This window comes from Leptidea sinapis, chromosome 26, assembly GCF_905404315.1.
Source record: "Leptidea sinapis chromosome 26, ilLepSina1.1, whole genome shotgun sequence".
NCBI lineage: Eukaryota > Metazoa > Arthropoda > Insecta > Lepidoptera > Pieridae > Leptidea > Leptidea sinapis.
The window spans coordinates 13,003,031-13,030,840 of NC_066290.1; the positions used below are offsets into that span (position 1 = coordinate 13,003,031).

Genomic DNA, 27,810 nt, shown 5'->3' on the forward strand with positions numbered 1-27,810 from the left:
TGTACATAATAAATTAGACCCGACAGACGTTATTCTGTTCATAATAAAAAAAAACTCTTGCGGGTGGAATTTCGTAAAATCCGGCTGGCCTCTACTCGGCGAATGGAATATTCCTACCAAATTTCAAGTCTCTACGGCTTATGGTTCCAGAGATATCGTGATGAGTCTATATACGTGGAAATCTCTTATATATCTTATATCTTTAAACGAGCAATTCTTGTATATATATATAATCTGAATCTCGGAAACGGCTCCAACGATTTTCATAAAATTAAGTATGCAGGGGATTTCGGGGGTGATAAATCGATCTAGCTAGGTTTCAATTAAAAAAAAATGGTTTTATCCATGTTTGACTGAGAAACAGCTACAATAACATTAGAATACAAAGGTAAATTTCGCCACTATATACAAGACTATTATAGCTCAGATGGGACATTGGGTGATCCGGAAAGCAGACCCCGGTTCGAATCCAGATGTCCTATTAGTTTTTTTTTTGTTCAAGTTTTGTACATTCTTAAAAATCCGAGCAAGGCTCGGTCGTCCGGATATTATATTTATATATAGATAATTATTTATAGAAACAGCTCTACTATATTTATTACAATTAGCATTTTTAACGATTATATGTTCAGCTTTTGTTAATTTGTGTGATTATTACGATTCTCTCAGTGGCTAAATCAATTAAGCCGGGTTTTCACTATCCTAAGAATAAAAACTTGCTCCCACCTGATTCATACAACGACAACCAATCAGAGTAGACTAGGACGCGGTTCTATTAGTAACAGTGTACGCAACATTTTATTTTAAAATTGAATGAATTAATGTGTATAAATCACAATAAGAGTTAACTCAGATAGTGAAAACCCTGCATTAGATAGTTGTCAGATATTTCAGTTAGCATTAATTGGTGATGATTGCCCCTCTCATTCACATATCTCTCTTTAAGAGTGTATAAATGGGAGATAAACATTTCATTTCAATCAAAAACTTATATTTTCATAAATGGCCGAATTTCGAGCGCTCTTCGGTCAATATTTAATAAGTTTAATGTGGACTCAACAATTAATTATAAGACAATTTATGTTATAAAATATTGCTAATAAGTTAATAATTTATACAGTTTTGATTTAATAATGACATATGACATTTAATATTATATTTGAAATGAAATGAAATTATTTATTTGCTTTCGAATATTGTATGCCCAGATCTTAAATATTACAAAGTGTGCTTATATTAAAGGCATGCAAAAACTTAACACTTATTTAAATACAGGTGCCTACAGACTAGGCTCACTACTCAGAACTTTGATTTTTGAAGTTTAAGCTTATTCCGACATGGACTTATAACAACTGACAAACCATGGACATTGAAAACATGTCTATTTCCAAAGACAGTTCCTCGTTAAATCTGTTAGAATCATGTTATTTTGTACAAATGGCAACATTGCGTACTAAACAGACGTATTAGTTATCGGAGATTTATTAACATTTATCAATAAGGAACTTTTTCGAACATTCGATAGGCTTAAAACACGTTTTAACTAATATAAGTTTATACCTTCAAATTCAAATATTTTTATTCAAAATAGGATGTGACATCACTTATTGAAAGTCAAAAACTACCACCCATTCCAAAATGAATGCCTCAGACCTGAGAAGAATGGGCGCAACAAACTCAGCGGGCTTTTTTTTTTCATCGAATAAATATGTTTACAAAGTAATATTGTACAATTAAACTTTTAATAGCCTGAGGGCGGTCACTCCATTCCCAATCTGTGGTATCATTAAGAAAGTCATTTATGTTATAGTAACCTTTACCACACAAACGTTTTTTAACAATTCTTTTGAATAACGTTATACTTTTGTTTTGAACATTTTCTGGGATATTGTTGTAAAAGCATATACATCGCCCCACAAAAGACTTACTAACTCGACTTAGCCGAGTAGTAGGCATCATAATTTTTTGTCTGTTCCTGGTGTTAACATTATGGTTATGACATTTTCTGGCAAATTCACTTATGTGCCTATGAACATACATTACATTATCAAGAATATATTGAGAAGCAACAGTCAAGATGTTAATTTCTTTAAATTTTGCTCTCAATGATTCTTTAGGACCTAGGTTATAAATAGCGCGAATAGCCCTCTTCTGCAGCACAAACACAGTATTAACATCGGCAGCGTTGCCCCATAGCAATATACCATAGGACATAATACTATGGAAATAACTAAAGTATACTAGTCGTGCCGTATCTATGTCAGTTAATTGTCTAATCTTTTTAACCGCGTATGCTGCAGAACTAAGTCTGTTCACCAATCCTTCAATATGGGGGCCCCATTGTAATTTGGAATCTAGAGTTATGCCAAGAAATATAGCAGATTCCACCGTTTCTATCACCTCACCGTTTAACAAAACATTTGCATTTACATTTTTGACATTTGGTACGGTAAATTTAATGTATTTAGTTTTCTTGCTATTTAACAATAGGTTATTAGCGCTAAACCAGTACACGATGTCAGATAAAATATCGTTCACTTCGTCATACATAGCTTGGTTTCTTTTCACTTTGAAAATCAGTGAAGTGCCGTCCGCAAACAATACTACTTCGATAAGCCTTTTGTTACAAATAACGCGGTTAGTGTTTAAGCTTTGAACTCTTATTGTAACTATATACACTTACCTGTAAGGCCTCTATATCCAAATACTCCACAGTCATGCATTCTCATCGAATGTTGTTCATGCTTGATAAATTGTTCTGTGCTTATTCCCTTCAGCTGAAAATAATAAACAATATAATTTATATATATACATATTTATGGATTATTAAGTAGTATCAAATTGGTGAAACTACATTTTTTTTTATGACAAAGGCTCGAGACGAGCAGGACATTCAGCTGATGGGATTTGATACGTCCTATGCATTACATTACATTGCAGTGCCGCACAAGATTCTTGAAAAACCCCAAAAATACTGAGCTTCACTATAATTGCGCTCGTCACCTTGAGACATAAGATGTTAAGTCTCATTTGCCCAGTCATTTCACAAGCTACAGCTTCAGATCGAAGCACAATTATGCTAGCTTTAATATTCTTTAAGTACACCTCGGAAAGTGTCCTTGTATTGAAAAAAAACTGTGACGAGAGGCGTTATAATTTTAATATATATAAATTACGTGACACGTTGTTTGTCCGCGATGGACTCCTAAACTAATGAACGGATTTTAATGGGGGTGAAGTAATCTTCATGGAGTGCAGTTTAGTCCAACTTGAGAGATAGATCTATTTTCAATATTTGTTTTGTATGGACATTCTTTCTATGAGAAAATTTATTGACGCACGGTTTTACAGTTGTGCTGTGAGACAATTTCATTATAACAACAGGGAGCATATTTTACGAAATATACTTGATGTTTTGAAATATTATTGACAATTCATAAAAAACATTATTTTATTTATTATGTACGGTACAACGTGTGTCGAGTCAGCTAGTATATTATAAGCATATATGGGAGCAAAAGAGATGTAATCAGAAGAACTATTTCTTGAAAATATATATCTTATATCTTTAAACGAGCAATTCTTGTATATATATAATCTGAATCTCGGAAACGGCTCTAACGATTTTCATAAATTTAAGTATGCAGGGGATTTCGGGGGTGATAAATCGATCTAGCTAGGTTTCAATTAAAAAAAATGGTTTTATCCATTTTTGAATGAGAAACAGCTACAATAACATTAGAATACAAAGGTAAATTTCGCCACTATATACAAGACTATTATAGCTCAGATGGGACATTGGGTGATCCGGAAAGCAGAAGACCCCGGTTCGAATCCAGATGTCCTATTAGTTTTTTTTTGTTCAAGTTTTGTTCTTAAAAATCCGAGCAAGGCTCGGTCGTCCGGATATTGTGATATTAATACTGCAAAGACCTGATACCAAAAAAAAATGTGTTATCAGTAAGAGTCATTCTAAATTTTATATGTTATTACAGTATTTAGATTATTACAATATAAAATTAAATCAATAAAATAAAAGATAAGGTGCTCAAACCATTCCATCATTACCATGCAATCGATAATTATGTGGCTGGCTCCTAGTTTAAAGCATTTCTAAGAATTTGATGGTCCAAAATCAAGTATCATATAAACAGTTACAATAATAATGCACATTGATGAATTAAACAATGTTGAATACACAGGAAAATCTATCTTACGTACTTTTGATGGCCTTAAAAATCTATCAGGTATTCTCTGCAATTTTTGCTGCTTTTCACTTGGTCCAAATCCTAATGCTAGAAGCACAGATTCTGCATCCACTCTCCTTGCTCCTAGAACATTCAGTATCGAACTTCCGCTTGAACCACTTCCATCTGACTGAAATTTTTAAAAGATTTTAAATAGCTAGTAATCATATTATTAACAATTTGTTATTTTTAAAGTGATAACCCTCACTTCTGAGATTATTTACACAAATTAAAGATAAGAGTTGAACGTTGAGGGAGGCGATTGCTGGTCCATGTGTCATGCTCAGGAACGGGTGCTACTTGTGGTGGCTGGATTATATTGTAACCGGGAGGTCTGCTTGATGTGTTTTTTATTATTATTATTATTATATTATTATTTCCTGTCAAGTTAAAGTTATTATTTATTTTATGAAATGCTCACATAATGCCTCTATTTATTTACGGTATGTGTGGATTGATGCATCTACTATACTCAATAACTCTTGTGTTTATAAGTATTAACTTACTTTTATTTCCTTTTTTTTGATTTGCATGTGTAAGATTTCAGTTTTTGACATTTGAGTATTTTTGTTGCATCACTTTGCATATAATATTGTAATTGAAATGATTTGTAAAACAATTAAAATGTAAATCTTGACTTAAAAGAGTGGCAATGAGTTTCTTGCTACTTCTTCTCATTAGCTCAACCCTTTACGAAGTAGCGGTAAATTCAACAATAAACAATATTTTTATTATTTTTTTGACATTCATAAGTGTCATTTCCGTGACCTATATGAATAAAGTGTATTTGAATTTGAAATTTTAACAAAGACAAATTATCAAAATTTATGAACATTATGTCACTCGAACGGTTGGCTCAGTCTCTTAATTGTTTAGATTTGAAAGAGTGACATCTCAAGTCAATTTCTTAATATGTTTATATTGGGGTTAAGCAGGATATCAATATTGTAAAGTAGACTAGTAAATGAAGCCACAATCTGAAAGTTGCACAATTACATCAATATTTATGAACTTTACGTCACTCGAACGGGTGGCTCAGTGGAAGAGTGCTTGCACGTAACGCGAGATGACGATGACGGGTTCGAGTACCACACCGTTCATAAAGTTTTTTTTCAAATTTAATTTCTGTAATTATATTATTACTAATTTAAACCATGAATATGACAAACGAAGAAGCTGTTCACCTGATAGTAAGTGACCACCACCACAAATGCTCTCTCGTAACCTGCAGAATCACCAAAATGATGGCAACCTTTAAGAATGGATGGAGTCAAACTCTTGTATAACACAACTTTGTAAAGGTCCAGTACCTCTTACCATTTATCTATACTATAATATTATAAAGCTGCAGTGTTTGTTTGTTTGTTTGAACGCGCTAATCTCTGGTACTACTGGTCCGATTTGAATGATTCTTTCAGTGTTGGGTAGTCCATTTATCGACGACGGCTATAGGCATGTTTTTTTTTCAAAATTAGGGATCCGTAATAAAATTGCTATTTTGTAACACAAGGTGTAAAATCGAAAACCTATTTTTGCGTGCGCTGCAAAAACTATTGACAATAGAACAAAATGATGTACAGGCTATAATATAGGCAATATTTTATTACTTATAAAACTATCGCGTGAATTATATTTTATATGGCAAAACAACGTTTGCCGGGTCAGCTAGTGTTATAATATAACGAATTATTTATGTAATTTGTGAGGTTCGTAACTGATAAACAATTTTAAGTGGTCTCCCTGACTATTGGAATTAATATATAAAGGACAATGCTCAAATTGTATGGGAAAAAAACCCAGGCCCGGTGCAAACGAAATGTTACTCATATTAAAGGTATAAATGAGTAAATAAATACTGCATAGGGGGCATCATCGAAATCGATGGCAAAATGTGTAAATTACTAGTGAGTACATTGAATACTGACCCAGTCAAAATTCGAATAGCAATATATTCTTAGCCATCAATTTCTATGATGCCCCCTATGTAGTATTTACTTACTCATTTATAACTTTAATATGGGTGAAATTTTGTTTGCACCGGGCTTGGGTTTTTTTTATCATCGTCCATAACATTATACCATAAACTCATAGATATTCCAAGAGTATAGAGTGACATCTCAAGTTGATTATGTGTCAAATTGATGGTAAGCTTAGTAAATTTAAAGGGGATTAATTAATTGGATGCCTATTAACCTTTCCGTTCTCTCTGACTGATCGCGCGTGGTACGGCTGAGATTAGCGTGATTATGGCGCGCGGGAAGCGTTCTGTCAATGTGTATTATTTTACGTGTATTAATAGAGTGCTTATAATTAGGATGATTTGAATGTATCTAAAAGATACAAGCTATAAGACCATGCAAAATAAAACATCTTATAAAAAAAGGCAGAGCTTGGTGAGGGAATAGTGTGCCATACACACTCTCGGTTTTGGTGTATCTGAAAAATGTAATGACCTGGGGCACTGCCAATTTTGGAAGGTGAAAAGCAATTTACCTGAAGTGAATGGTCTCTTAGTAAAGGATTCTTTAACCTAGGACTACATCCCTCCGATTGAACTGAGAAGTCTCTTTGCAATTTCGTTTGAGCATTCTTCTTTGTATTAAGTACACCACTTTCCAAAGATTTTCTTTTCCATTCATTTTGTTCCGGAACCTCCAAAATCTTGTCATCTTGTAAAATATCATTAGCAATTTCTATGACAGTATTTTCGGTAATTGAATCATCTGCCTTTTCATTTGTTTTTGTTTTTGATGTTGATCCAATTTCTAATTTTTCAGTTTCCACATTCTCACTTTCAACAATTTCAGATTCAGGTGGTCCTGATTCTGGCAATGAATCTAACCACTGCTGTACAGGACTGCTACGGCGCATGTCGTCAATAACACCACTTAGCCAACCACGAACCTTGCGTTCTAATAATGTAGAGACTGTCTCATTAAATGTATCTGTGAAATACAACAATTAATTAAATAAACTGTTTTTGTATACAATTTGTGCTTACAAAACTAATCATAAAAGAGTCACTCGCATATAAAATATCAAACAATATGGGGTTAATTGTTTGCAATACAGCTAAAACTACTATAATGCATTAATGACGCCTATAATATTTACAGTTCTAACGCAAAAACACATTAAGTATACATATCTCATAGGTTTATTACAAGATGCTAGGGCAGACATTTTCAACCAGTATGCCGCATATATTTTCAGGTGTACCGCAATTGCTGCATTGAAATCAGGAATAGCTATTTTAATGAGAAAGTAGAAGAAAAAAAACTGACGATTGATGTGTGTGATTTGAATTACATAAAAAAAATGAAGATTTAATTTGTAACCATATATTTTTGTTTACATTTCTTTTTGGGGTTTCGTACTTAAAGGTGTCAACAAGACTCTATTAATAAGCCTCTGCTATCCTTTATGTTATACATATTATGGGTATACTGTACGGAACCCTCTACCCGCCTCTATTTTTACTAGTGTGCTGTAAAACTTTGATTGACAAAAAGTGTGCCGTTAATACCCATAGGTAAAAACGCCTGTCATACAGATATATTTGTTTTCCTTGATGGACAGGACACCTTATATATTACTAGTTTTCTCTCTTTGCTATATCAGTTTTAAGTCTTTCTAAAGTTATTTAAGAATTTAAGATTTTTTTTTGTATTTTGCCTATACAGTTTTGTATTACATTTCCTAGCTAATTATATATAGGTATTTACTAATAATATGCTTTGTTTTTATATGAAGAAGCAGTACTTTAACAAGGAAACATAATGGATCTATGATTTGGTCAACTAATTAACATACATTTAAACAATCACAACTAAAACAAGTGGTTAATATTACCTACAAGAAGTAGTGTAACTATTCAGGTGGTAAAGAACATTCCTGGTATTTTTATTTATAAAACAAACCTTGTTTGGGATCCATCCTATAACACAAGGCTGCATGCAAGAAAGGTTTTATTCTTTTATAATGTTGATGTGCAATCTCAAATATTATAATAATTAAATTTGGTGTACTTACCGAGTGGAAATTTTCCACGAGATTTATTTGGTGGAACGGAACATTATCAATTAAAGTAATGATTAAGCATAGTTGAGAAAAATCTTGAAACTTCTAAGGACACAATTCATTGGTTTTTAAATAATAGTTTGCATATACTGCTTCAAATACTATTGTTTCAGTACAAATAAAAGTAAAACAATTCGACAATATTTATTAGTATAAAAAGAACACTGGTTATTTCCCAACAGGATAAGTGATAAAAAATTGAATAAAAAAAATTAAGAAATAGGTATGATTTTAGATTTATGTTGAACAACAAAATTTTACAGAATTGAGTATTGAGTATTGAATATTGACATTGACAATTCATAATATCAATGAGGAAACTGTCAAAACGACGTGCCAGCCCAGAGGAGTAACAATAAGTTTAGCAGTACAGCACTGGCTTGACTATTCTAACGAAAGCGAAACGCAATGTACTAAAAAGAGACAGACATCATCTTGTCTCTCTTGAAATACAAAACAATAACTTTAAGCTATTTTATTTCATTTTGATCACCAGTCTGGTGACCACTAAATACTGTTTTAAAGCGAAAAAAAGTATATTTTTGTTTATATTGTTCGTTTCGAAAACGAATTTTATAAAAAATTACATTGCTTGCGTTGGTTATGGCTGTAGCAGTGACAAATCAGATGAGGACGGTAGTTCGTCATTTCACAGGTTAGTGTTTTGAGCTATTTTTGATTTATGTGTTATAAAATATGGGATTTTAAATTAACTTTGTGAAACACTTATGTTTGATATTTTCCTATTTAAATATATAAACTCAAATCAAAACCATTATTTTAGAAAAATACGCTAAATATCGGTTTCGTAGAGTTGGGCAATTTTGTTATCGATACGATGAACATCGTAGTATGCAGTAAATATGACTTGGCTTGAAATCAATTAACAAAAAAACAACCGACTTCAAAAACACTATTCCAAACAATATGTATAATGTGCACTAAAAAGTATATAAATAATTGCGTATTTTTATATAATCTAATTAATTAATCTAATTCTAGTTACGATTATTGTTATTTTTGGAATTGGTGTCCTTACGCCGCGACCTGCTCTCGCCTCTCGCCTCCACGACTCAAGCAGATCTCACCTATAACTATGTAGTAACAAACCTATCTTGGATGATCTGATCAGGTCGCAGATCTGGACCAAATCACTTCCCGTGAGGTCACACGGTAAGCACCAGCTTTCAAATAAAATAGAATTATCAATATCGGTTCCCAGCGTTTCAAAAGTTTAAAGATATCTGAATGACGGCTCTATACAAAAAAAATGGAAGCCTTCAAAACATTCTCGGCATAGCTCAAAGCATTTTGTTTCAAATTCTTATTTTTAGGGCAAGAGAACAAAAGTTCTTTGTAGAGAATATATTGTGCTGACCATATTCTAAAGTTATCCTACTTATATGCGAAAAGTTTAATACAAAATAAGATCCATTTTAAGAGCTCTTGTTACCCTGTTGAAAATAAACGCTACCATTTCTGTCTAATCGATTTTTTTTTTATATATTTTCTTTATTACAGTTTAGTTATTATTTCATCGGAATGTCTCGTGAAAATTGATTGTTGTATCGTTCGGAGATTACCCGAAAACGACAACCAAAATTATAGATTTTTTTGTTATTCTGATATTGAATCAATTTAATTTATTAGTAAACGACTAACATAAATATATATTTTTCGTACCTACGTAGGTAGGTACCTATTAACTGTTTTTAAATTGCAGGAATCTTCAAAGTTAGCCAGAAATAAAATAATTCTCAAGAGTAAGACTCACAAAGAAAGCTTGTAGATTAACCAACAATGTCAAGAGATTCGTGTCTTCCGCCCATAGATGTATTATACCAAAGATTAGCAATGCGAAAGAGTCAGCATATAGTATAAGAATGCGAGCGAGATAGACTGACGAGACCATTTCCGTACACGCTATCGGCCTGTAATGGCCTGATGTTTGTTGTTAGCAAAACAAATCTCGCTTTCGTGGAAAGATTCCGTAGTATTAAAAGATTAGATGGAAGTGGTTGGAAATGGTTAAGTGCGCTGTACCTGGATGTAACTCATCAATGAAAGAAAACCTTCAGAATAACACATTTCACACTTGAGTACGACTTCAAATATTTATTTTACTTATAATGCAATATTTTAGAATTATCCCTTAAGTCTTAGACATTAATACATAGAAAAAATAATCAATTGTTATCACATAAATAATCTGTATCCATAGGATTCGAATGAAAATATAAACAAATACGAATATATTTTGTACTAGTTTTTTAACTAGTTTTTGTTGCTAAGCTTTTCACACTATCGATAAAATTAATTAAGATTAAAAAATGTGGGCTTAAGTACTTTATAAAAATATTTCGAAACTTTATTATACATATTATTTTATTGTGAAAAAACTATTTATATATATTTTTGCTCCATGTTCTTCCTTTGTTTGTTTGGCTTTTGATTTGGGTTTTTCAAGAAGCCTGAGCGGCACTGCATTGTAATGGACAGCGCGTATCAATTACCATCAGCTGAACGTCCTGCTCGTCTCGTCCCTTATTTTTATAAAAAAATACTTATTATTCCTACTACTGGCTACGTCGAGTTAGCAAGTCTTTTGAGGACGAAGTATTTGCTTTTAAAACAAGATCCGAGAAAATGTCCAAAATATGTATTACGGAATTTGTAATAATTGTTATATAACGTTTGTGTGGTAACGGTTACTACTATAGCATAAATGACTTTTGTAATAATACCACAGAGGGATTGGGGCAACCGCTCTCGGGCTATTAGGGATTAAATTTTATTGTACGATATTAAATTGTAACCAAATTTTTTATGAAAAATCCCGCTGAGTTTCATGCGCCCGTTCTTCTCAGGTCTGAGGCGTATTTTTTCGAATGGGTGGTAGGTAGTTACTACTAGTAGTAGTACTGTCAATAAGTGATATTATATCATTATTATTTTTTGAATAACAATATTAGAATTAGAATTGAATTTCATAAAAAAAATGTATACAAAAAGTAGTACAAAGTATAAAAGGATTCTATTATTTACATTTTTATAACAATTGATTATTTTCTTTAGTTTAGTTTAGTATTTTAACCGACTTCAAAAAAGGAGGGGATTCTTTTCTTTTTATGTTTGTTACCTCAGAACTTTCGACTGAGTGAACCGATTTTGATAATTCTTTTTTTGCGCAAAAAATACGCAATTATTTTTAAACTTTTTAGTGCATATTATATATCTTTTGTTTTGGAATAGTGTTTCTTAAGTCGGTTGTTTTTTTGTTAATTTTTTTTCCTTTTGCTTCTACTGCCAAAGACAGCAAACCTATCGGTATCAGTTAGTTAATACTTACATCTTTGTGCCGTTTGGTGTCGAGACACTTGGCCCCGTGGGTCCCAGGGGCGCGGAGTATGTTAATATGGCTACAGGAGAACCAAGCGCATACAGTTAATTTGCCCAATGGATCAGCGTAGCTATCCAAAGTTACTTCGTGTAATCAGTCCATGTTATAAACATTGTATTGTTGTGAATAATAATTAATATTTTTTATAATAATAATAATATTGACACACTTTTACACAAATTATCTTGCCCCAAACTAGGCATAGACTGCACTATGGGTACAAGACAACGATATATTTAATACAATATAAACATCCGTGACTCGGAAACAAACATCCATATTCATCATATGAATGATTGCATCTACCGGGATTAGAACTCGGGACCTCTAGCTTAGTAGTCAGGGTCACTAAGCACTAGGCTATATGGGTAGTCGGTCGCCTATTTTATTGCATTTTTTAATTAAAGTAGGTATTTCAGTATTTTTTAATTTATCTGATTTTGATAATTTGATTTGACTATGTAGGTAAGTAGGTCTGGTAACGAGAAGTCACTGGCAGGTGAAACACAGTTCATTCTAGTTTAGCTGTCTTTGCTGCCTGTATTGTATGTAAGTAGTTAATAATATAATTTAGAAATATAATATTTTGAACTTCTAATACTATTATTTCTTGTTATATTTGAGAAATAAAGTTATTATTATTATTTAAGGTACCTACTTCAATTCTATAAGGAATGCCAGATATCAACGTGATTATTTTGCATTCCAGCCTAGCGAAATACAGCTCAGACCGATTTTACCTACAAAATTTTGACTAAATAGAGGTTTCGTATTCCCCTGTTTTCCTCTAGAATATTGAACCTTTCAAAAATAATTTTGATACAATATTTTCAGGAAGAATGAGGCTATGTCCGTACGTTTTCTTTTTTTCTTAAAAACCTTTCAAAATTGTTACGTATTCGCCTGAACAGGGCGGTAAAAAATGGCATTTTCTACGATGTTTGAAGAGTCATATTTTCTTTCGTAGTTAGTTGATTGAAAAAAACAAAACGTACAGACACAGCATATCTAAATTTTTTGACAAAAAATCTCCTCTCTAGAAGCATTATCCAGGGAGAAAAAAGGGGTATACGTTTGTATGGAATAACGCTGCTAGCGTCCCCTCTTAAAATTCTACTGATAGTGTTAACCGGAAGAACCTTTGAGCACTCCCCGTGATATATGCGGTAGAAGATGCATATCAGCAACGCCAAATTATCAAGCCATGAGTAACTTGATCGAAGATAATTTGAGACGCTCTCAGTTGTATGCAGGCTGATACTGGGCCCACTGATGCCCACCCTGACGGGAGATCAGTGCTCCAGCCTCATAAGTTTGAATTTGTGCCTTATATAGTTGCAGGCGCTGGCTTGAATTGACGTATTTTCTTGCATAACTGAGTACTAGTTCTTAAGATGCCAATTTGGTCTTCTCTTCAAAGTGCGTCGCTCGTTAGATGTAACGATATACAATTCAAAATGGAGCCTAAATAGCATTGCTGGAGAAGGAAATGTTAAATGACAGACATATATAAATAAAGAATATTTATTTTTCTATAAACACATTATTCTCTTTTATATCTTCACATTGGCTCATCATCTTATAAATCCGAAACGCATTGGGCTTTCGTCTACGAAGTCGTGTGCGTGGATGGAGTGTCAGGTACCTTAGTTACGAAGGGTCACGGGACTGCTCGCCGACACCGAAACGAAACGCCCAGCGCGGGCGGCTCCTTAGCTAAACAATTTGTGCATCGAGGTCAGGTTGAGATTACTTTATTTTCTAAATCACATTTGGACACTAATATACATATATAACTACGTTCAACAAATGTCAATATTGAGCAGTATGAGGAGGGCCAGGGCCGCGGGAGTGCGCGGCTCTCAGCCTGCGTCACGCGGGCCCGTACACGCAGTCGCCGCGACGGACGCCGGCAGACTCCTCCCCCGGGAGCACGGCCGCGCGCCGCCACTGGTCTCGCACGCGTTCCACCTCCTGTATCACCCGCACCACGTTCATCCCTGCCAGCTTTCGGACGTCTTCCTCGCTCCAGTCCGGATCGCGCAGCAGCTCCGCCAGTAGGTGCGGGTAGCGTGACACGTCTTCCAGTCCCTCGGGAGGAGCATCGATACCGTCGTACCCGGCGCCCAGACCCACATGCTCCACCCCAGCAACTTCCCGAACATGGTTAATGTGTGCCACCACATCTTCCACAGTCGCCCGGTCGCCACACGTTACCAACTTCGCATAGAAGTTAATCATTACCACACCTCCATTCGCAGCTACCATTCTCAAGAGATAATCTGGGACATTACGGGATGAATTGCATATCGATGCAGCACCGGAATGAGAGAATACAACTGGAGCTTGAGATGTTTCAAGTGCGTCTCGGGCTGTTTCTTCACTGGCATGAGACAAGTCCACTAGCATGCCGAGACGATTCATTTCGCGAACGACGGCGCGTCCGAACTCTGAGAGCCCACCCGAGGTGCCAGCGGCCCGCGCCCATTTCGTATCACATGTGTGCGTAACTGTAAGATATCTAGCACCTAGTTGATAGAAAGCACGCAGCACCGCAAGGGAATCGCCCAGGGCGTGCCCGCCTTCGACTCCGATGAGCGACGCGATCCGACCCTCGCGGTGCGCTTCTAATAACTCTGAAGCGTCAGTAACTAAAGCTAAGTGTGCGGCGTTCATGTCCACTATCCTCTTGATCACGTCAATCTGTTCGAGAGCCAGCTGCACGGCGTCCTTGTCCCGCGCCCCGCACGGCACGTAAGCTGACCAGAACTGAGCGCCGACTTGGCCGAGTCGGAGCCGCGGGATGTCAGTATGCGACCAGCGCGAACGAGCCCACGGTTCGATTTCATGTAAGCCGGCACTTAGGTTAAAGTCACTTATTTTATTATGTAAGAACTTTCGAACGTTCCACGCCAAATCATTGTGGCCATCGACGAGTGGGGAGTCACGTAACATTCTTCGTATAGTAGTGAGACGCTGATCGGGCGTGGCTCGGCCGCCGCCTCCGAGGGCCAGGGGCAAGGCGAGAGCAGCTCCGAGGCCGGCCAAGACCACCAGGCCGGCGAGAGCGATCCGCCAGCGTGGCCGCCTAGGCATTGGCTTTTCGTCAGAGCTCCCTGACGCCGATGCCGAGAGAGAGTCCGGCGCCCAGCGACCACACCGCTCCGCAACGTCCGGGATCGACCCCGGGAATGTCATGCCCTCTGGTACTGCAGCCTGAAAATAAAACAAAAAATATGTCAATACTGCTCTTACTATTACTTGTATATAGATATTACATTAAACTTAATACAAGTATGCCATATTATTGCAGTTATTGCCAATTTATTTGAATGTTGACAATTTCGTTAAGATCTGTTAGCCTCAATGGGGCGACGACTAGGTCACGACTTACGATTCCAATTAGTTTTATTATATTTGTTGCTTAAATATGAGATGATCACATATTAAATATTATAGAGCATGGTTTAATATCTTGTACCAACACAATGTTGTATTATTTTCAATGGTTTGATATTTTTGGCATATGTACCGAGAAAGTATCTACGAGTAATCCGTAATCCGTCTTATGTTATAATCTATATATCTATCTAATATATAAAATACTCGTGTCGCGGTGTTTGTCACCAAACTCTTCAGAGACCGCTAAACCGATTTATATAAAATTTTGTGTGCATATCGGATAGGTCTGAGAATCGGCCAACATCTATTCATATCCCTAAATGATAAGGGTCCCCACCTTAAATAGGTTTTTTTTTATTTATTTTACAATTTTTTATATTTATTTTATTATGATTCTGCATTGAAAAATACATACAATTCAAATTTTTCCCTTCTACGATCAGCACCTGTTTTTTAATTACGATTTTTATATTATTCTGTTCCAACCACAGATGGCAATCGAATACAATAATTGCAGTACGTTAAATTTTATGTACGATATTATATTATATATTTATGACTTTAACTGGCAACACATCGTTTGCTGGGTCAGCTATATATATATATATATATATATATATATATATATATATATATATATATATATACACACAACTCTATATATATATATATATATAGAGAGAGTTGTGTGTACATATTATATTTTTTTCACTTTGCAGTTAAACTGCACGTCGCAGACGCATAGTGTTCATAATGTCCCAATAGGTACAAGGCTACCATCGTGCACTATGGTGGTTGCAAGAAGATACCTATAGGCTGTAAGGGTATAGAAAATATGGTGGTGAAACATGTGATTTCTAAAAATGTGTGATCATCATTAATCTAAAATGTTTTTGATTGTTCTAGAGAACTCTAGAATAATCTATAGATTTCTAGAATTATTTGGAATGTTTTCAAATGAAAGCCCTTATGCTAATCAAAAGCAAATGTTTTAGAAAAATTTTAGAATGATCTAGAAATTTATTTAAATGAAAAAATTGTGAAGTAAGTAATTGTATAGGTACAATCAAAAATGACCCAGCGGAGCAGGTGTTCATAGCTAGTTTTATATAAAATTTTAGTGATGATCCAATTTTAAATTTCTTTTAAATGGTTTTGTTTTGTATGGTAAGTGGTATTGTTTGAGGGTGACACTTCACTCATATTCAAAGTGAAAAGAAGCCAAGTCTTATATGACGAAGTAAACAATGCTCTATCTGACATCGTGTACCTACTGGTTTGGCGCTTATTTTTAAATAATCATAAAACTAAATATATTAAATTAACCGCGCCAATTATGTCGAAAATATCGAAGAGGTGGTATAACCAGTGGAATCTGCTATTTTTCTTGGCATTACTCTCGATTCCAAATTGCAATGCCCCATATTGAAGGATTTGCGAAAAGGCTTAGTTCTGCAGCATTTGAGGTTAAAAAAATTAGACAATTAACTGACATAGGTAAGGCGGGATTAGTACCTACTTTAGTTATTTTCATAGCATTATGTCCTATGGTATATTGTTATGGGGCAGTGCGACTGATATTAATACCATCTTCGGGCTCCAGAAGAGGGCTATTCGCTATTATTTATAACCTAGGTCCTAAAGAATCATTAAGAGAAAAATTTAAAGAAATAAACATTTTGACTGTTGCTTCTCAATATATTCTTGATAATGTTCTATATTATGTTCATAAGCCCATTGAGGAATTTGCTAGAAACTGTGACAACCATAATGTTAACACGAGGAACAAACATGAACTTGTTATGCCTACTACTCGGTTAAATCGATTAGTAAGTCTTGTATTGGGCCATGTATATGCTTGTACAATATGATTCCAGAAAAAGTACAAAACAAATGTGTTACGAAATTTGAAAGAATTGTTAAAAAACATTTGTGTGTTGAAAGTTACTATAGCACTAACGATTTTCTTAATGATACCACAGAATGAACAAAGCGAACACCCTCAGACTCTTTAATTATAAATATTTATTCTACGATATTACATTGTAATCCATATTTTTATAAAGAAAAAAGCCCGCTGAGTTTCTTGCGGCCGTTCTTCTCAGGTCTGAGGCAGTCTATTTTGAATGGGTGGTAATTTTTGACGTTCAATAAGTGATGTTGAATAAAAATATTTGAATTTAAGTAAATAATATATAAGTTTTGCTTATAGATCTCCGTGTCACAAGTGCAGAGAGGTGGTGCGGCAGGGGCAGAGAACGGTTGCCGGCGATCACTACATCAGTGTTATCAGCTGAACGTCCTGCTCATCTCGTCCCTATCTGTCATAAAAAAAGGAGACAGGCGAGAGACAACAGATCTATCTAGTTAATTAGAAGAATATGTGAATCAAATCAAAAATATTTTATTTCATAGGTTATATCATATTATACTTGAAATATGTATTTTTTTTCATACAGCTCTTCGGAAGGCATATTTCCTTAGAGAAGAACGAGCAAGAAACTCTAAGGCTCTTTTCAAAACGGATTAGGTAGTAGAAGTTTTAACTTCAATTACAATACATGCAAAGTGATGCAACAGAAATACTCAAACGTCAAATACTTAATAGCTTACACGAGTAAGACAAAAAAAGACAGTGTATTAATTATTAAAAACACAAGAGTTATTGAGTACAGCAGATTCATGAATCCACACAAACCGGTAATAAATAAAGGCATTATGCAAGCCTTACTATATATTAATATATATTTACATATATCACTAGCTGTCCCAGCAAACGTTGTATTGCCATATAAATTAATTTAAAAAAAATCAATAATTAAACTTTTTGGGGTATAAAAATATGATGAGATGCAACCGATTCTCAGACCTACCAAATATATCGTAATACAATTTTTGTATTCGAATGCCATCATACAACCCTATAGTGGATTTGTGGATAGAACAGAATAATATAAAAATCGTGGAAAATAATAAATATATATTTAGGGGTGGGTCTATCATTTAGGGGTATGAAAAATAGATGCTGGCCAATACTCAGACCTATCAGATATGCACACAAAATTTCATATAAATCGGTTAAGCCGTCTCGTTGGAGTTTGGTAACAGACACCGGGACACGAGAATTTTATATATAAGATTAAAAAAGTACCACCTTACAAACACAAAGTTAACTGAATAACTTTGTTCATTTAATACCATTAGTGATTACTTATACCTAGGCAATAAAAGCCCGCAGAAAAACAAAAGCTGTTTGTTTAAAACACTTCATACAATATTAATGAGTCGAGTAATATGTGGGAGGTAGTAATTAAACTCATTGTCTCGCTGAACAAATGTTTATTATTTACTAACGGAGAACGCGTTGGTCCTTTCAAGCCGCTTGCTTTAATAACAATTATAATTCTCGATCTTTTCTACAGCTTTTTATCATATACATATGTATTATTTAGATTCAATTTGTACCAAAATTTAATGGACAATGTGAAATTTGAATTCGGGCCTCTCGGGATTCTCCCCAGTGCTATTACCAACTAAGCCAGGTGTAAGAATGACGCATGATCCGAAAATCTTGGTACGTTGTGGCTCTTGGGTTATGGCACCATCTACAGCGTACAAAAATCTACTTTAAAATTGATTACTTGCCCAAATCCAATAATTGCATAATAGGAAATTGACTTGAGATGCTGTTCTTTTAAATCTAAACAATTTGTTATTTAAAGTCATTTGCTTTCTTTACTTCTTGGATTCAATCTGCACAAATTAATATATGTCTTTTAGGGGTTAAAGTAGGAAATTGCCGATTTCAAAATAATACCTATTATTATCTTTACATTGCTGCCATCTAATAGGAAGGTCATTTATGCCTTTGCGACAGAATTGTGGTAATCTAGATTCGGCAAACTGTGTGAAAGCATTTTGTACTGCCTCCTGAAAAGAAAACTTTTTGTCACGTAGAAAATTGTACAAATCACGAAAAAAATGGTAGTCCGTTGTAGCAAGGTCTGGCGAATACGGAGGGTGACGAATGGTTTCTAATTGCAGTTCTTCTAGAGTTAAAACGGTTTCTCGTGCTGTATGAGGTCTCACGTTATCATGGAGCAATAATGGTGAAGATTAATTCATGAGTCCGCTGTTTCACTGCTAGATTTGCTATCATTGTTCTAAGTTCGGCACAGTTAGACATCTGCCGTTATTGCTTGAAAAATATATCGACTGCGAAAAAATGCTGTTTGATACTCTTTTTCACGTTCTTGTGAGATAGTTCCATAAATATCGTGATAAACGATTGTTAACTATGAATGACAGGTAAGTCCCACATTTTGGGACACGGGCTAATAATATTATACTAAACCTAAACGAAAACTTCTAAAAGAGCTGTAGGGGGACCCAGGGGATTAAATAAAGGTGATTTGAAAAGTACCCATTTCCGGGAACTTAAATATCGAGTTGGTAACGTCGCTTTTCAATGACTTCCCTCGGCGGGCTGACATGTCAATTCCCGTCGGTGGAGTAAGTCGCGTGGTTGTGGAATTCTGCGTGCCATGTGACAAAAATCGTGGAAAGCAATTTTTTATCGATTTTTTACGATGCCTATATTTCGCTACGGGTTCTGTATTTTGGTTTAAGTTGTATAATATGTTTCCAAATCTCATTAACTGAAGATTTATTATTCATTTTTGTTAGAATTGATTTCTGTTTATTTCTTTCTTTCGTCATCATCATCATCATCAGCCGGAAAACGTCCACTGCTGGACAAAGGCCTTGATTTTTTTTTTATTTTTCTTTTCTTCAAGACAATTTCTTTCTTTATTAAGGATGAAATAAAAATTGGGAGGTTTTTTCTTACTGAGGATATTTGAAACAGGCTGTTTCAACTTTTTTGGTGATTTAATTTTGTTTATTATGTTTGAGATAGCGTACTGATTACAAAAGTATGACTGACAGAGGTATGACGATTCACGAAATTCGCGATGAGCTCACAGCAGAAGAAGTAGCTTTGCGATTATAAAAGTGTTCGTGACGCGGCTTACAGTTACTACCTGAACAAAGTGTGATTCGTACTTGAAAAGTTTACTTTTAATAAATACCTCCAAATTTGGAGGAGATTTTTATTTTAATGATAGTTTGAAAGTTCCTATACAAAATAAATATAACTCCAGAAGCGTGAGGGAGGGAAAGTTAATGGTTCCAAAGATTAAAAATTACTAAGGCAAAAGATTGAATGAATATGTGGTGCCAGTCATATACAACGAGATAGCGTGGCTGAGGAGTGTTCCCAAACTAAATAAAAATGCAGTTAAATTTAAGATGAAAAATGCGCTGTTGAATAGCATTGAATAACTCCCACTGAATGTTGTTCAATGTTATTCAACAATGCTATATGCTAATTTAGTATATAGATTTAGTAAATGTTTTCTTGTGTCTAATTTTAATAATTCTAATAATGTTTAGTTGTAAGTCCTAATAGTTTAGTTTAAAGTAAGTAGTAGTTAAGTATGTACACATATTTAATTTTTTTTTAAGCGCATTAACTTGCCAAGAAACTGTTAAAGTTTGGCAAGATATATCAATAAGTTAAAAGTGTACTTATTTAATTTAAAATTAAATAAAAAAAAATCATATCTTTCAACTCTATTCTTACCACGGTATGAGGGAAGTTGAAACAAGTTGACCTGTTACGGTGACGTCGTTTCTTCACCACATTATTTACAATTTCTTTATGTTAGTCATTCACAAGAGTTAAGAATAACCTATCGAGTGGTACTAATATAATATGATTTCAATATAGTATTTGGTATAAGAAAGAAAATGTGTAAATTGTTTCGACTCACCTCGGTCTCCCCTACACAAAATAAAATGATATCATCCACGTAAACATGAATTCATTTTTCAATTCATAAAATTATTCGGGGCCAAACTATGTGAAATTTTTATGAGACCAATAGGCAACTATTCCGCATGAAAGTAAAGAAGAATCATGTAAATTGATTCATAAGTAAAATACCAATCGAATTGAAGACCTCCTCCTTTTAGAAGTCGGTTAAAAATATAAATTGTGACTCTCTCGACTACTGACTTCCAACACAACGTTGCTGTTTGTTTAATTAAAATTTTGTTATTGTTAAATCATTGTATTTGTTGGATGCGATTAATAATTATGAATTCAAGGTGTAAAGGTTGATGCATTCAATAAACTTTAGCTAATATTTGTACAGTTAATTCTTTATTTAATAAATAATAACTTTGTTTTCAGATTTTATTTGTGTATTAATCCTAGAAGTGAGGTTTATCAGTTTAAAAAACATAACAAATTGTTAAGATTTGCAAGAGCGACATCTTGTTTCATTCACTGCTATTGTTTTACTTATAATATTTAAAAGAGGAATTGTTCAGTTTATCGACGGAGTTTCGATGTTTATTTACAAAATCAGCATTACATGATACGACATGGGTACCTTCAAAAAAAGCGCTTACACCTTTCTTAAAGGCCGGCAACGCTCCTGTGATTCCTCTGGTGTTGCAAATGGATTGTGGGCGGCGGTGATCACTTAACAACAGGTGACCCGTACGCTCGATTGTCCTCCTATTCCATAAAAAAAAATTACAAATCAGTGCTAGTACTCAAAAATTGTAATCATGAGACTTTTTTTTGTATCTATTTGAATTTTGATGCTATCCCAATCACATGGCACAGCGCTCGTCGTTCTGAGACTGGGATAGAATCTTTGATGTATCTATAACCGGCATTCATATCTTAAATATATCCGCTCTATAACACCAGAAACAATTCTAAGTTTACTAAAACTTTCTTACTAAAACCAATTCATTAATCGCATATCCTCGTCGCCATTCAGACAATTGTAAATATGGCTGTCCATTGTTATCGCTTAGTAATAACAATTATTCAAATTCGATTTGGAACATAAAATTTAAAATATGCGTAAGCAATCCACTTGGCTTCGGGGACAAGGTAATAGATTTCAAGTGCTGCATCTGTAGGTTTCAACAGAATGACAATAATTCGCCGCAGGTTCAATTATGCAAGGGGCACACATAATATGGGGTGGCTGGGGGCCTGAATAGCCTCTGACCCACTTACACAGAGAACAGGCGTGAAAGCCTCCCTCTAGCCGGGATTTCAACGCAGTAAACATTAGACAAATATTGTATTCATTGACGACCTGGTAAAAACGATTAAGCTTAGGTGTTTCTTACAATTTGAATTTGAATCAATCCAGAATTTTGGGTAATTTACTAGTAATACATCTACTTTTGTTGTAAATGCTTCTACTATAAGTAGATAATAATGTGTTGCTATTGTCTTCAAAAAATTTGTGACATGATATTTAAAGTTATTGTGCTACTTTAAAACAATTGACAATAAACAATTTAAAACAATCATTAAAAGAATAAAAGCAAAGATTGTAAATACAGAAATATTCTTTGCAATCCAATTGGTAATAAGATAATAGTGATATTTTAAGCGGACTCAAAATTATGCAAAAGTATGCACGAACATACGTTAAAGCATGGAAATGGATTGAATCGAATATTTAAATTTAATTAACGTTGTGTTATTAAACGAAATCACTGATACGGTCGGCTAATTCCAATAAATCCACACAACAGTGCGTACATTTTATACCGTTATTGAACTGGAATTTGCATAAATTTAACGATAGCTCATTGGGAAAGCACTCAGTCGCGCAAGCCGAGTGGGTGAAGTGTTCTAGGTTAAAACTCTCAAATCCGCATTTTAATCCTTGTACAGCGAATGTTTTACGAATAAACTGAATTTATTTCACGCAGATCGGGTTTAAATTAAATTAAATGAAGCAAGAAATTGTAGAAGGGCTTAGATAACATCGTACAAGCGTGCTCCTAGCAAGAATGACATGATGCTTTCAATGCTTCAGATAAAATCAGTGTCCATCCAGCCGGTAAATCGTTCCGATTAGATAAACCACTAACTAAACTCCTAGAGCACTGGGTAAAACAATGTACTAGTAAAATTTTATATCAGCAATTATTAATAACGAGACTCCATCAAGTCGTTCTACTTTCCGTAGTTCTTGTACATCTACTATGGATTTTATTTTATAGAATATGAAGATTTGAAGGATCTTGTCGGAATATTTTGATTCATCCGATGAGCCTATAGGTCAATTGGTGGTTTCTGACAATGTTTTGGGACTCATTTGTGCTTTGTTTGTATCTCTAGAGACTTTTTTTCACCGCTAAAATACATGATCCATATATTTAGTATGTTTGTTGATAAATTTTGGTACAAATTAAATTGTGTACTCTTTTGGTAGTATCTCATTTTTATTCGTTTATTTTATTCTTTATTAGGAAAAGCAACATCTATAACATACAAAGTACAACATAAAGAAATTACATATAAAACTAATAAAATTGTAGTCAGATACGCTATCCACATCTTACTATGTAAAACTTTGAGGTATACAATGCTAAATACATAGAAAAAGTGTTATACACATTAATAATTAATTTTGTGTTTCAATAAACAATTATTAAAACACAAAAAAGAAATAATTAACTATGATGTTTAGTATTAGTAAAGGTATTTGAAAGTATTAATCAGTAAGTTTTTTTTTTATTTGGCTCTTGAACTATTAATACCTTAGTAATGGAAGAGTTTTGGAAAATAGTAGTAATATAATTTTATTACCTGCCATAATATACATCATCGTATTTTTTTTTTATTTAGTTAATAGTAAAGTAGAAAATGGTGTTAAAATTCGGAAAGGCTTATTACAAGTAATTAAAAAATCCTCAGTGACAAGTATGCTTTACACGCGTCTTTTTATATGTTGTATGTTTTGAGGTACCAAAATTTTATTTTTATGTTATACACAGACATATCAAATTTATTTATACTGAACATTGGTTCGCTGGATTTTTCATAAATCTGTATTTATTTGTCTATCTCAGATGTACCCAGAACTGGACCAAAAACGCACCCCTAGCTCGCAAAACTTTATATATATCACTCAACCGGTTGTATTTTACAAAATATAATTTTAATTTCCACAAATTACTCGGTAATAATATAAACTTGGAGCTCATAATAGTTGAAATTAGTATTACTGTATACATCACATAAATAGTGCGATTGAAGTTCGTAAAAGCGCTTACTGAATTAAGACTTTACAAACAGAGCTGCAGTGAGAGAAACCGAAACTGGCTGGAAAACGCTAGTTACCCTATTCAACGTGCACTTTCAACGTTTCTCTGAACACATTTTGTTCAAATCTATACAATAAGGAAAGCGAATTTAATTATTTAATTATTATTAAAGTGAAACTTTTGTGCAAAGTAAGATTGATAAAGCGATTTTTATACCCTTAATAGAATATTATTCCAAATTTTTAGTTAAATGTCTATAATATGAAAAACAGCTTCACTTTTACCGTGATGTTACCACACAATGACGAGTTAAAATATTTCGCCGTGGAGAACCACGGATGTTTCAATGTTAAAAACCAGACCAAGCAGACCGCTTATAAAATCTAATTTAGGACCATAAAAAGGACCGTGTGGATATGGGGCACGTGAGTAGTAAGATAATTGTATGTGATGCCATATAACATATTTATGTTTGTAATTATTGTATTAATCACGGATGAATAAAAAAGAAGGACTCCGCGCCGTGATATTAGCAAGTGAAGCACCGTTATGCTAGTGTGTGTGCAGTTACGGGGGATACTAGTTACACATTTTTTTCTCCTTTAAGTAATCATATATGGCCACTAATACTTATATTGTATCGTTTTTACACTTTTTCACAATGCACGACGGCATTTTTAAAATATTTTATTGAGACGCAAACTGATCTGTCACAGACGATGACAATTCTCATAATGGCCGCCTATCAGCCAGTAGTAGTGTAAGTGTGTACGTGGGGCTATGTATTTACACGTTAATCGGCTTGTTTTGGTGCTACACTGTTATGTTAGGTGACGCGGAGTCCTTATTTTTTTACTAGTCCATGGTATTAATATGTATTCTGCTGAAGTGCCAAATAAATAAATTAATAAAAACCGGTATAAGGTTATGTAGCTGTTTTACAAAGCGATCAACGAAAGTTTTGTTGTTGATCGAATGTTTCCGATACTTTACCATATCGTATATGGGTAACTTCAAAATGGGTACATTTTTGAAAGGTCATCAACGACAACGCTCCTGTGATTGTGGAAGGCGGTGATCACTAACTTGTTAAAATAATATAATTTTAAAGATTTTTTTTTTTATTCTAGGTAGAGAATGAAATCAGACCACATTATTTCATAGTTTTTATAAAAAAACATGTCTGAAATACATAGTTTGTTATGTGACAGTGACCTGTATAAGTGTGTAATTATAAATTTTGTGAAGTGTAAATACTAAGTACCTAGATATAGTATGAATTGAACATGCAAAGAACGGCAGATAAATTATTAAATCATTTTATGTTCTCATGTTAGTGACAATATTATGTTTTTAATGAGAAATAAATATCTTTAAACCTATGCAATAAATTTTCTCAAGAGATGAAGTTATATATGTTAGCGTTTAAAAAAAAACAAACAAAAATTAAGAGTACAACTAAATTCAAAGATGTCAAAACTGTGTGCAAATCATTAAAGTGGAAATGAGCGGGACATATGCTACGTGACAAAAGCGAAAAATGGACAAAAGTCATATCGGAGTGGTATCCATGAGAATGCAAAAGGAGCAAAGGGCGATAAATAAAACGATAGGAGGATGTCCTTAAGAGAGTGGCTGGCCCAGAATGGATAAGAATGGCGAGAGAGAGAGAAAGAAGGAAGTCTTTGGAGGAGGTCTATGTTGAAGGACAAGCTGTTAAAAAAATCGTAAGCAATTATTCAAATTCAAATATTTTTATTTAATATAGGATGTGAAATCACTTATTGAAAGTCAAAAAAACTACCACCCATTCCAAAGTGAATGCCTCAGGCCTGAGAAGAATGGACGCAACAAACTCAGCGGGCTTTTTTTTTTCATCAAAAATATGTTTTACAATTAAAGTAACATTTACAAAGTAACATTGTACAATTAAACTTATTATTTAATAGCCTGAGGGCGGTCGCTCCATTCCCAATCTGTGGTATCATTAAGAAAGACATTTATGTTATAGTAACCTTTACCACGCAAACGTTTTTTAACAATTCTTTTGAATAACGTAATACTTTTGTTTTGAACATTTTCTGGGAATTAGATGAGGATATATATTTAAAAACTGTTATTATTAGTAACAGCAATAAAGGCATATTTTTTATTTATTATATCTTAGCGTTTAGAGAGAAAAAATCTAACAATGCTCCTCGCTCTTGAGCAATACGTGAGCGGTTAGTTGGTAAAACGGCTTTAATAATTGTACCATCGCACTCACCATCGTCGAATTTCACCATCGCACGACACGCCACAAGTTAGGATATCATCCCCACCATCTGGATGTGTGGCGGTCCTCCACAGTGCGGTTTTCAAGAAGCTTTCTCCCTCGTACTACAAAGCTGTGGAATGAGCTTCCTTGTGCGGTGTTTCCGGGACGATACGACATGGGTACCTTCAGAAAAAGCGCGTACACCTTCCTTAAAGGCCGGCAACGCTCTTGTGATTCCTCTGGTGTTGCAAGAGAATGTGGGCGGCGGTGATCACTTAACACCAGGTAACCCGTACGCTCGTTTGTCCTCCTATTCCATAAAAAAAAAATGTATATAATTATTATGTATTTATGTATCTGTTAATTATTCCAAAAGTTAATTATTATTAAGTTTTACTTCAATCACGCATAAAGCTTACATGCACACACTTTTTTTTTATTTTCTGAGAATCACCTAAAATGAAAATCTAATATTAAGAGACAGCAGTGTAGACATTCCCAGGCAAGAATACGGACGGATTAAGCCTCCATCTGCGCGTAAACGTAACAACTTAAGTAATATATATTGTGTTAAGTTGTGTGAATAACTAAGCTAACAAGGGGTTACGAACCCTTGGAGTTAGCTGAGATGTGTTTATGTGGTAACTAAACGAATAACTGTTATGTAATTTGTGAAGGTACTTGTAATATTTCATATCGTACGATACTTTTATACTATTTAGAAAAACTAAAGCACACTGTATACCATAGATCCAATATATAAAACTCTCGTGTCGCGGTGTTTGTAGTTAAACTCCTCCGAAATGGCTTGACCGATTCACAAGAAATTTTGTGTGCATAAACATAGGTATGAGAATCGAACAACATCTATTTTTCATCCCCCAAAATGTTAAGGGTAGTTCACACCTAATTTTTAGATATTTTTTTTTGATATAACATTAAAAAATACATACAACCCTAAATTTTCAACCTTCTACGATCAACTCCTATTTTTGTATCGCGATTTTAATATTATTCTATTCCATCCACAGACACGCAATAGAGTTGCAAGATGGCAATCGAATATAATGATTATTGTAGTACGATAAATTTTATGTACGATATAATTGGTAGGTCTGAGAATCGGTCGTCATCTATTTCTATATACCCCCAAAAATTCTAATTATTGATTTTTTTTATTACTGTGTATGGCAATACAACGTTTGCTGGGTCAGCAAGTAATATATTATCTGTTAATCTTGTTTCATCTCCAGATGTTTTAATTTTCTAAA

At 34.1% G+C, this 27,810-nt stretch overlaps 2 protein-coding genes and 1 long non-coding RNA gene across 7 annotated transcripts in view; 1 reads left to right on the forward strand and 2 right to left on the reverse strand.

Annotated features, from left to right (window-relative positions):
• The window catches only part of LOC126972486 (uncharacterized), a 28,919-nt gene extending 20,348 nt beyond the window's left edge, over positions 1 to 8,571 (reverse strand). For 2 of the 5 annotated variants that reach the window (XM_050819291.1, XM_050819290.1), the window contains exons 1-5: positions 8,280 to 8,569; positions 8,168 to 8,197; positions 6,741 to 7,192; positions 4,222 to 4,377; positions 2,684 to 2,777 (exon numbers count right to left, since the gene is read on the reverse strand). In XM_050819291.1, coding sequence (XP_050675248.1) covers positions 2,684 to 2,777; positions 4,222 to 4,377; positions 6,741 to 7,192; positions 8,168 to 8,183 — 718 coding nt within the window. In that variant the 5' untranslated portion in view covers positions 8,184 to 8,197; positions 8,280 to 8,569. Of the gene's footprint in view, positions 1 to 2,683; positions 2,778 to 4,221; positions 4,378 to 6,740; positions 7,193 to 8,167; positions 8,198 to 8,279 lie in introns of all 5 variants that reach the window. The other 3 variants (XM_050819286.1, XM_050819287.1, XM_050819288.1) reach the window with 3 other exon arrangements.
• Positions 8,572 to 8,939: 368 nt separating this feature from the next.
• LOC126972519 (uncharacterized) lies at positions 8,940 to 10,152 on the forward strand. Its single transcript, XR_007731151.1, has 3 exons — positions 8,940 to 8,982; positions 9,330 to 9,500; positions 10,051 to 10,152. It is a non-coding gene; the product is annotated as an uncharacterized LOC126972519 (long non-coding RNA).
• Positions 10,153 to 13,280: 3,128 nt separating this feature from the next.
• LOC126972458 (dipeptidase 1-like) overlaps positions 13,281 to 27,810 on the reverse strand; it is a 52,691-nt gene continuing 38,161 nt past the window's right edge. Inside the window, exon 2 of the mRNA XM_050819242.1 lies at positions 13,281 to 14,943. Coding sequence (XP_050675199.1) covers positions 13,600 to 14,943 — 1,344 coding nt within the window. The 3' untranslated portion in view covers positions 13,281 to 13,599. The remainder of the gene's footprint in view (positions 14,944 to 27,810) is intronic.